Source organism: Pseudorasbora parva, chromosome 8 (genome assembly GCF_024679245.1).
Source record: "Pseudorasbora parva isolate DD20220531a chromosome 8, ASM2467924v1, whole genome shotgun sequence".
NCBI classification, from domain to species: Eukaryota; Metazoa; Chordata; class Actinopteri; order Cypriniformes; family Gobionidae; genus Pseudorasbora; species Pseudorasbora parva.
In genome coordinates, this window is record NC_090179.1 from 22954291 (window position 1) to 22965637 (window position 11347).

The 11347-nt window shown below is 53.4% G+C and overlaps 1 protein-coding gene across 2 annotated transcripts in view; it reads right to left on the reverse strand.

Annotated features, from left to right (window-relative positions):
* Window positions 1–9923, reverse strand: part of LOC137084288 (NXPE family member 3-like) — a 35399-nt gene extending 25476 nt beyond the window's left edge. For both annotated transcript variants that reach the window (XM_067450430.1, XM_067450431.1), the window contains exons 1-2: window positions 9795–9923; window positions 9589–9653 (exon numbers count right to left, since the gene is read on the reverse strand). In XM_067450430.1, the coding sequence (XP_067306531.1) occupies window positions 9589–9653; window positions 9795–9840 (111 nt within the window). In that variant the 5' untranslated portion in view covers window positions 9841–9923. The remainder of the gene's footprint in view (window positions 1–9588; window positions 9654–9794) is intronic.
* Window positions 9924–11347: the final 1424 nt, after the last annotated feature.

The following is an 11347-nucleotide window of genomic DNA, read 5'->3' on the forward strand; positions in this document are numbered from 1 at the left end:
CCGGTCGATCAGAAGATGGCTGTGGATGAGGAAAATGAAGCTGAGGCTGAATCCTCCCAGCCATCCTGCCCCGTGTATGGGGAGTTGTTAGATGTGATGGGGCGCGCAGCGCTGAGACTTCAGCTGCCGTGGCAGAGAGCCAGGGGAGAGGCCGCCCGCCCTGACAGATTGGGCGATCGGTTTCTCCCCGACCATAGCCGCCCAGCTCCCGGGAGCCTTCCATTCCTCCCCGACCTTCACGAGCAGGTCGTGGGGGCATGGAAGAAACCCTTCTCGGCGCGAATCCATCGACATCAGCGTTTTAATTTCGCTGATGTCGAGGGATTGGCCAAGGCAGGGTATGTGTCGATGCCGCCCATCGACGAAACGTTCGCGAACTATCTCGCGTCCGGGCGGCCATCGACACTAAGAGCTCCAGCCCTGCCGTCGAAACCATTAAAGTATATCTAGATGAATATGTGAGGTTAGGCTAGCGCATGAACTGCAGTAAGGTCTGTCCCAGGCCTTTTTAGGGCCGTTGTTTGTGGGATTATCAGACCGATGCTAGTGCATCAAGTTGGCCTAGGCTGTTGATGGGATGGCGGTGGCATCTCGCGGTGGCATATCGCCCTGGCAGTTGCCCCGGGCTCCTGTCGGTAGTCCCGCAGGAGCTTTGTATCCCTATCCGGCTTCCCCGCAGTTGGGGATGAGTCCCCAGGTAGTGACTGGATATCCAGTCCTCATCAGCCAGCAGACAGCCACTCTCAACCCGACTTTGAGGGCTCGCTGAGTTTCAGCACGCCTCAGATGGCGTCCCCTGAGGGGGTGACCTAGGGTTCCGACCATTGGTTGACAGGATCTAGGCCGCTTTAGGCCTCCTGTAGGGTGAGCCCCGGTTCCCAGGTCTTGTAACAGTGTGCGTGGGTGCTAGCCAGGCGGCTAGCATGGTCTGCTATCAGGGGCAGGCCGCTTCAGGCCGTCCTAAGGTCGTTTCCTGGCCCTGTGGGGTTTCCGGTGGGATTTGCCATTGGATAAGCACCGACTGTCACCAATCTAATAGGGAACTCCCCCGGGAACACAGCAACTCCCGACAGTTTGCACTTTGGCTGGCAGGTAGCAGGCCTCTCCAGGCCGCCTGAGGGTGAGCCCCCGAGCCGGGACGCTCGGTAGGCCAGTGTATTATGCTGTCAGGCCTTTTTGGGCCTTTTTGGGTGGGGATTCCCGGACCAGGTCTCGGTGACAAGCTAGCCATTAGCATGGGTGGCTTCTGGCGTTATAGCCTCATGGGCCCCCCGAGGAACCAGTAAAGCCACCTTCCTGCGGCTCGTAACAGCTAGCACTAACGGTGCCAGGTAGAGGCGCCTCCGGGCCTCCCTGGAGGGGAAACGGTTCCCCTAAGCGGGAACGTATAACTGGCTTTGTGCTGACAGCTAGCGGCTGCCCGCCGGTGGGTCCCGGCCTGAGCCGGTATAACTCAGGGCGAGCTCATGCCCTATAACGACGAGACTCCGTTTCTGCTGCGCAGTCCCTTCAGGACAGGGACTGGCTAGCCTACAGCATGGTTTACCTACCAAGCTGGCTTTAGAGCTCCCTTCATTGAGGGTCGTCTGTGAGCTTACGGCAGTTTGAGTCTGATCAGACGGGCAGGCCCCCCTCGGGGCCTCCCGGGTAGATCAATCCATAGGCCTTTTTTAGGCCTCCTGAGTACCCCTGTAATAAATGTGTTCAGTAGATCCTAGGATCGAGCAGAAGAGACTCCCCTCGATGGCAAGGGTAAGAAGCACTAAGCTGAGTACTGCTCTCCAGGATTCCCGTCTCCAAGTTCCGGTCTGAGAAGGACATTGCCAGTTTGCATTCCCTCAGTCTGGATGCTCATGAGTAAGAGCGATGTCCGGAGGCTCTGTTTTAACAGACAGGGTTGGCCAAGCTGGGGTGTCCCACAGAAGTGACGCCAGGTGAGGCCTCCCTGGTGGCATTCGGTGAAGGTTTTTCCCGAATTAGTGACGGCTGGGGCGCCCTCGGGTCCCCTAGCCACATTCCCTTAAGGGACTCCTTCCTTCGAAGTAGTAGGTCCCAGGCCCTCGAGCAAGCCGAGAGTAGGAAACCTCAGTTAAAACTTGTTTAGGTTCTCTCTTAGGCATATAGCTTGGGCTATGACCGTAGGGAATGATGTCACTGGCAGCCTGTGTGGCTAGAGGGGGAGTGGTTCAGACTTCCTGCGAACACTCGTCCAGGCAGTTCTCACTGCCAGTAAGGGGCGTGCACTCCCCTCAGCATCGCGGCATGGGTATATCGTTCCCCGTAGCGTCAGCTGACGCAGCGCGAGTTCCCATTCGAAAGGGAACGTCCCCGGTTACGTATGTAACCTTAGTTCCCTGAGAACAGGGAACGAGACGCTGCGTCACATGGCCATGCTTCAAGGTGTGCCTGCCCACAGTCCCTTCAGACGAAGCGGACAGCGTCATGTTGGCACGGTGACCTTTTATACTTCCTGGTCGCACAGTGATGACATCACGGACATCACGGACATCAGTGATGACATCACGGGCCCGCTGCCGACGGTCAGTAGGATTGTGATTTGATAGCGATTTCAGACACCTGTCACGCTGAAGGCGTTCCCCGTAGCGTCAGCTGACGCAGTGTCTCGTTCCCTGTTCTCAGGGAACTAAGGTTACATACGTAACCGGGGACGTTTTTCACTTTAAAATAATGGTCCAGATCACCAGTAGTCCTTGAAGAGTGCATTTTATGACTTTTATTCAATGTAACAAAGGACAATTTTTAAGAACTACTAGTGATATACTAACAATGTTTTCCACTTTAAAATAATGGTCCAGGTCACTAGAAGTTCCTGCATAATGACTAGGTAACACTTAAGTAATTAGTGATGATACATTTAATGACCACATTGAGAATAAAAAACGTCTCGGTTACGTATGTAACCCTCGTTCCCTGAGGAGGGAACGGAGACATAACGTCAGTGACTGACGAATGGGGGTTTCGCCTAGAAGCCAATCATCTTCGAGATCTTAGAAAGCGCCCAATGGCAGTGCCAATGCCATGGGCATGCGAAATTTGCATGCGTAACTCCGCCTACCCACCTGGGTATATAAGGAAGTAGCTGGCATGAATCGCATTATGTTACCTGCTGAGGAGCCAAGACTGAACTCTCGGCCGTTCCAGCGGTACAGCGGAAGTGGCAGCGGGACGTTACGTTCCCTTTCGTTCAGTCACTCCGACATAACGTCAGTGACTGACGAATGGGGGTCCCAATGCAATAACGCCACTCGGATGTCTTCCAGTGCCCTGCGCAAGCGTGAGAACCCTGATGCCAGTTAGGACGGTCAAAGGCCTCTACTTAACGCAGGAATACCAAGGTACACTGGGAGGCATATTCCAGGAGGAGATATGCGCCAAGATGCCTACCCGTAGGGAGGACTTAGGAATACACGTATGACCCCGGGGGGCTGCATACGGAAGATCACTGGGGTAACTGGATTTTTAACCCCAGGGGGTGGCAAGGTTGCCAAGGGAATACACCCGCTCAGGGAGGCTTACGGTGGAAATACACATGTGGGGGTCGCCGGAGGGGAACCATGCACATGGGGCACCTGGCCGGACACGAGTGTCTGGGCTAAGGGCAGACTTACTGGCGTCGGCGTCGTCAGTACTGGAGGAGCTCAGGGCTCTCGGGGAACTCACCTGAGAAGAATATCGCACGTATCCAGTCCGTGGAGTGGAATGGCGAGCAAGCGAAGACACCTGAGCCAATCCATTACCGGCCACTTGTAGAGGCGAGTACATAGTCGGATACAGGCTCCACTCGGAGGTTATAAAACCTGGCGAATGTGTTTGGTGTCGCCCAGCCTGCAGCTCTGCAGATGTCTGTCAGCGGAGCGCCATGTGCTAAAGCCCAAGAGGAGGCCACACTCCGGGTGGAATGGGCCCTGACCCCAAGGGGACATGGGCGTCCCTGCTGCTGGTAAGCCAAAACAATGGTGTCCACTATCCAGTGAGACAGCCTTTGCTTTGAGAGAGCCTTCCCTTTCAGCTTCCCACCATCACAGACAAAGAGCTGGTCTGAGGTCCTGAAACACTGCGTCCTGTCTACGTAAGCGCGAAGGGCGCGTACTGGACAGAGCAATGCCAAGGCTGGGTCTGCCTCCTCCAAAGGCAGCGCTTGCAGGTTCACCACCTGGTCTCTGAACGGAGTGGTGGGAACCTTGGGCACATATCCAGGCCGGGGTCTCAGGATCACGTGAGAGTCAGCCGGCCCGAATTCCAGGCACGCTTCGTCAACCGAAAATGCCTGCAGGTCCCCTACCCTCTTGATGGAGGCCAATGCGGTCAGGAGCGCTGTCTTCATAGACAAGAACTTAACATCTACTGACCGCAAAGGCTCAATGGGGCCCTCTGCAGAGCACTTAGAACTACTGAGAGGTCCCAAGAGGGTACGAGAGGAGCACGAGGAGGATGTAGTCTCCTCGCACCCCTCAGGAACCTGATGACCAGGTCGTGCTTACTTACCGTTTTCCCGTCCAAGAGGTCATGGTAGGCGGCAATAGCGGCCACATAAACCTTCAGGGTGGATGGAGACAGCCTTCGATCCAACCCTTCCTGGAGGAAAGAGAGCACAGACCCGATCGGGCACTTCCAGGGGTCTTCTTGGCGAGAAGAGCACCAATTGACGAAGAGGTTCCACTTCAACGCCTAGGCCCGTCTCGTGGACTCGGCCCGAGCGGAAGTGATGGTAGCCACCACCGGAGCTGGTAGGGTACTCAAACCTGCCGCGTCCCGTCCAGGAGCCACACGTGGAGGTTCCAAAGATCGGGACGCGGGTGCTACAGGGTGCCCCGTCTCTGAGAGAGTAGATCCTGTCTCAGAGGAATTGGCCAGGGAGGGGCTGTCGCAAGGAGAACTAGTTCTGGGAACCAGGTCCGGCCGTGCCAGTACGGGGCGACCAAGATGACCTGCTCCTTGTCCTCCCTGACCTTGCACAGAACACATGCAAGAAGGCTCACTGGGGGAAACGCATACTTGCGTAGGCCCTGCGGCCAGCTGTGCGCCAGTGCGTCAGTGCCGAGCGTGCCCTCGGTCAGGGAAAGTACAGGCTGCAATGGGACGAGTCGTGGGAGGCAAACAGATCTACCTGTGCGTCCCCGAACTGATCCCATATCAGCTGGACCGACTGGGGATGGAGACTCCACTCCCCAGGGATAGGCTGAACCCGTGAGCTCGTCGGCTGCACGGTTCAGGATCCCCGGGATAATGACCGCACGAAGGGACCTCAGGCGCTTCTGACTCCATAAGACGAGATGGCGGGCGAGTTGAGACATGCGGCGGGAGCGTAGACCACCCTGGTGGTTGATGTACGCTACTACGGCCGTGTTGTCTGATCTGACCAGAACGTGTTGGCCCTTCAACAACGCTAGGAAGCGGTGCAAGGCGAACCGAACTGCCAGCAACTCGAGGCAATTGATATGCAGGCGGCTCTGGCTCTCTGACCAAGAGCCGGTGGCTGCATGTCCATTGCACATGGCACCCCAACCCGTGGTGGACGCATCTGTTGACACAACAACATGTCGGGAAACTCGTTCTAAGGGCACACCTGCCCGTAGAAAGCTGTGGTTCGACCACTGGGTGAGTGTCTGCTTCTGCAGGCCTGAGTCACTGGGACCCGGAGCGTGCCAGACTGCCATGCCCATCTTGGGACTCGATCGCGAAGCCAGTGCTGAAGCGGTCTCATATGAAGCAATCCGAGCGGCGTCACCGCGGCTGCAGATGCCATATGCCCCAGGAGCCTCTGAAATAGTTTCAGTGGAACCACACGCTTGCTCTCTATCTGCCTGAGGCAAGTCAGCAGTGACTGCGCGCGCAAGCCGGTAAGCTGCGCGCACATGGCGACCGAGTCGATCTCCATACCGAGAAAAGAGATCCTCTGCACTGGGCAGAGTTTGCTCTTCTCCCAGTTGACCCGAAGGCCCAAACGAGCTAAGTGGTGGAGAACCAGGTCTCTGTGTTCGCACACCCGGTCCCGAGAGTGGCCCAGTATGAGCCAGTCGTCGAGATAGTTCAGGATGCGAACCCCTTGTTGCCTGAGTGGCGCAAGGGCTGCCTCGACAATCTTCGTGAAGACGCAAGGGGACAGAGCTAGCCCGAATGGTAGTACGGCATACTGATATGCCGCCCTTCGAACGCAAACCGTAGGAACGGTCTGTGTCGCGGAAGGATGGACACATGGAAGTACGCGTCCTTCAGGTCGATCGCTGCAAACCAATCGCATGGACGAACGCATTCGAAAAGGCTTTCGCAGTCAACATCCTGAACGGAAGCCTGTACAGGGATCGGTTCAGGACGTGAAGGTCCAGGATCGGTCGTAACCCACCGGATTTCTTCGGTACAATGAAGTAAGGGCTGTAGAAGCCGGACTTCATCTCGGCTGGAGGGACGAGCTCGACCGCACCCTTCGCCAGTAGGGTCGCGATCTCCGCACGCATGACTGGGGCATTGGACCCCACCATGGTGTACCAGACACCCCGGAAGCGGGGAGGAGCTCGCGCGAACTGAATCGCGTAGCCGAGCCGGATGGTCCGTGCGACCCAGCGGGACAGTCCCGGCAGCTGTAGCCACGCTCCCAGGGAGTGTACCAACGGGGTCACGCGGAGCACCGGCGTACCCTCGGTGGGGCAGCAAGGCAGCGTTACCGGCCCGGACTCGGGTGGCATAGCGGCCCGGTGTCAGGGCGGCGGTAACAGCTGCGCCCTGACAGAGGAGACCAGGGAAGGACTCGCGTTCCACTGGGGTCTGCTCTGAGAGGGGGCTGGCGACAGAGAGGGACGAGAGCGGCGTGGCCCGGGGGCGGCGCACACTGCCGTCACCGGTCTCTGGGTGCTCAGGGATGGGTTAATCAGTTCTTTCTTGCAAAGGTTGCTGCTGACCCGTGGGCCAGCAGCTGGACAAAGGATTCTCCCCCGGCCCTCCACCGGGGGAAGGGGCGGACCTGCCACCATCCCATGAAAGAACTGTCCATCCCAGAGCTGTCCGCGTCCGGAGCGCCGCTGGCCTTATTTTCAGCAGGCTGCCGGGCTGGCGCGGACTGGGACGGCTTCCTGCAGCGCGCCCTGTGACGTGGCCAGGGTGAAGGCTGCTGCTGTGGCCACGCGGGAGGGGGTCGCAGGAAGTCGCCCTGGCGGCGAGGAGGCTGAGGCAATTGTGCCGGCGGCGCTTAGGTGCAGCAGCGGGCCGCCAGGGCAGATGGCCTCAGTCTGCCTCTGGGGACAGCCAAGAACTGTTGGGCGCAGTCCCTGACCGTGCCGCCGATAAGGCCGGCCTGGGATATGGGCGAGCTGAGGAGGCGGGCTCACTCAGCCGTCCCACATCGACCAAGTAAGGCCAGTTGTCTTTCCCGGACCACAGCTGTGGACATCTCCTGACCCAGGGGGCGTGTGGTCACCTATGCCGCGCTGGGCGGGATCGGTGGCGGCACGCCTTTCTCGAGGCAGTGTTACCGGCCCGGACTCGGGTGGCATAGCGGCCCGGTGTCGAGGCACTGGTAACGACTGCGCCCTGACAGAGGAGACCAGGGAAGGACTCGCGTTCCACTGGGGTCTGCTCTGCGAGGGGGCTCGTAAGCCCTGGATCAGCTCTGTCCTCGTGCATACGCATCGGGGCGGCAGCTTACCCCATAGCACTGCTGGACTACGCCACCGAAGTAGACGAACCAGCAGGCTTGGGAGGGCGCTTAGGATAGCCTCACCGCGTCAAGTCAAAGCACTCAGTGGACACCGTAGTGCGCAACAGAGCACCTGACTGAGGGGGAGGGACCCCAGTGTACCCTTAGGCCGCGACCCCTCGAGGGCAGAGAAGGCGGAGGAGGCCACCAAACGGTCGCGGGAAGACCCGGAGATCTCCCGGACTGCGTGCACTCCTCATGCATCTCGGGAGCGAAATGGCATTGGGGGCGGGGCCCGCAGCTGTCAGGTGCCACCTCCAAAAACCAATCGCCCAACCGCGAGCACTCTTGACAGGGTGGAGATTCACACCAGCCCGAGGCTCGTGGCTGCCCGAGATAACATGGCTGTACACTCTAGGTCAGATTCTACAGTGCTACCACACCCGGAGGCAGAGCATAGCCGAATCGTCATCCCCAAAGGACTCTAGCCCACCTTGAGATGCGGCAATCGACCTCTCGCCGCTATCTGGAGTATGAAAGAAACGAACGGGGCGTCAGCAGACGGTCCCGCTGCTTCAGTCCAACACTCACTGGAAGCGATGTGCAAGAGGGCGGGAGTGGCCCGAGGAATGATCGTCGGGGTTCTTAATACCACAGCACCGCCCTCAGGTCACCCTGGCCACCAGCCAAAGTACCACCTCTCTCGGAGATGGTAGATCGGGGTGTGGCAGAGGGGACTCTCTCTCTTTACAGAGATCATTGAGTCTCGACCACAACATCGCGATGGTCATGTTCCCACAGAGGGAACACAGCACATCCACAAACACTGTCCGAACATGCTGGGCCCAAACACGTCGAGCAGTGAATGCGTCCCAAAGACAGCAACAGATATCGACCGCACCCGGAAGTGCGCGGGCAACCCGTCTTGAAAAAGACGTGCCACACGCAAGCTCTTTTTGTGAGAGGAAGCTCTGCAGAGTGCCGAAGCGCCCAGGGAAAACACACACAGCTGTTGCAGATCACTGCACAGATCAGCAGGCAGGCAATGTGAGATCGCTGGAACGTGCCGTTACACCAACACCCTGGAGAACCGCTCGTCTCAAAGACTGAAGAGAGGACTTCAGAATTCAGGCTTGCCGGAGTGAAGAGATGCTCTTGGCTCCGAAGCAGAAACATAATGCGATTCATGCCAGCTACTTCCTTATATACCCAGGTGGGTAGGCGGAGATACGCATGCAAATTTTGCATGCCCATGGCATTGGCACTGCCATTGGGCGCTTTCTAAGATCTCGAAGATGATTGGCTTCTAGGCGAAACCCCCATTCGTCGGTCACTGACGTTACGTCGAAGTGACTGAACGAAAGGGAAAGAAAATTTCTCACATCTCAGACTTGTTAATGTGGTGATTAGTAATTAATTAGTAATTCTTTATTTTTCCTTGTTACCTATTAGTTATTGGTCACGCCCGTCTCATTCAGTAACAATTAATTACATAATAAGGAACTATCTTAGTCCTGAATTCAATATTACTTACTGGTTAGTTCCGTTTGTTTCTATATTAGTTAATAGTAGTAGCTGAAGTGTTAATGTGGCACTACGCATTAGTTCTGCATTACTTCCTGCATAGTTATCTATTAATAACGGACCATTATTCTTAAGTGTTACCACCCTTTCTATCAACAAAGGTCCACTGAGAAGTATTTTTTTTTTAATCCACTAACTTACACCCAACAGTCTATAGGCTACTTAATATAGATAATTTATTTGGTGTATCATGGAGAATATTTTGGTCAAAATTGTTTTGACCAAAATATACCCAATATTTTGTATATGCTAATTTAGTTTGATTAAGCATTATGGGTTAAAATATGAAAAATAGGATGCCTGTAAAAAAATACTGCTATTTTATAAGATGCAGTTGTGATAAATGAACTTACCAGACAACACATTACCAGAAGACACATGACTGTAAAAAACTTCCAGAAGGATCTTTCCCTGTGAACTGTAAAAGAATCATGTCGTCACAGTGCATTACTTGTTATGAACAAATTGTATTTTCCATTAGCATATACAATACCTAAATATATAGCTACAAACCCCAAGTATTAAAAAATAGGCTACCAAGTATTAAAAAATAACTTACAGTATTGTTCCAGAGTTTCAAGATCCATTTTATATTTTGAAGGCATGCTTTTGAAGATATGCAATTGTAAAAGTGGCCTGATAGTCTAAGACTGTTTTCCTTAAATGGTTAGTCTGCGTGTTAACTTTGCTTGGCTCGTGAATATTAACTAGATTACATGACCCTGATTTGTTGAAGACAAATGGTGGGTGGTTCTTAGCTGCCATATTACAGAAATAGTTCACCCTGGCTTTCCCTGGGTGTGCATGGAAAAGCTTAAAGTATCGACAACAGCGACATCTGCTGTTGCATACTGTTTACAACAGCCATTGGAAATAATTATATTTTATCAACTGAAAATGTTAATAAACAGAGGAATTTTTGTTTCTTTTCTTTTTTCTATCAGACCTAGGGGAGAGAGGGGCAGAATCTAACACCTTTTGACTTTATCAGTTTATGGAAATCCACTTGGGGTTCAGAGTATTTCTTTTTACCCATTCATTTCACATTTCACACAGAATATACTTTTTTCTTGATATACCCTGAAAGAATGGATTCATTCTGCTACTGCTGATCAGAGGCTTCCGTAAATATTTAGTTTCTACGTAGATTTACGCTTCAACTTAGTTAAATGGTGCAACACAAATTTTTTTAGTAGTGCATAAGTTGTAACTAAGTGCCCATTTACGTCAAAACTAGGCTAAGTTGTAACTTACTTTTTTCCCCAAAAAGCGGCTAACAAATAATGTATTAATGTATTTCATGGTTTAGACTCCTCTTACATGGATATCGAAACTTTGCCAAACATATTAAACTTACTTCACAGTTGTGAGTGTGGCTAACTTTTTTAGGCTACGTCTACACTAATCCGGATAAATTTAAAAACAGAGTTTTCGTCTAAAAACGTGCGCCCCGCGTCCACACTATCATTTTCAATCGTTTTCTAAAAAATGTTCATCTGCACTGAAACGTCTGAAAACGCTTACATCCCCATACTGCGCATGTGCAAATCCAAGACGCTTCGACTTGCATCATTACCGCTACTCGTTTATTTACTCTTTGAAATTTGTCGGCAATGTCGAGAAAAGGCACTGAGTTTTTTAAATGGGTCGACAGTGAGGTGGAGTTGTTGCTGCGAGTAACACATGAATATAAAGTGCCAAAAGCAAGTGAAAATGTAGACTGGGAGACCTCCCAAAATAAATACGGCGTGAATTGGTCATATGCATCACATGGCTAAAAATGCATCATCGTATTAAAAAGCCTCTGTTTTCACAATCCACACTATGACGCGAAGACGGCGTTTTCAAATGTATCCGCTTTGGAGAGCGTTTTCAAAACGATACGTTTTCATTGACTTAAAACGCTGTCTCAGTGTGGACGGAAGGCCAAAACGGAGAGAAAAATATACGTTTTCAAATGAAAACGTATTAGTGTGGACATGGCCTTAGCTTATTTGCAAAGGCATTTCCTTTATGTACCTCTAGTTTAAGCAGCCCACTATTTGTCTTTTACCCACGATGAGACAACTGACCGTTAGATCATAAAAAGCTTATCTTGTTTTCTGTTGTTCC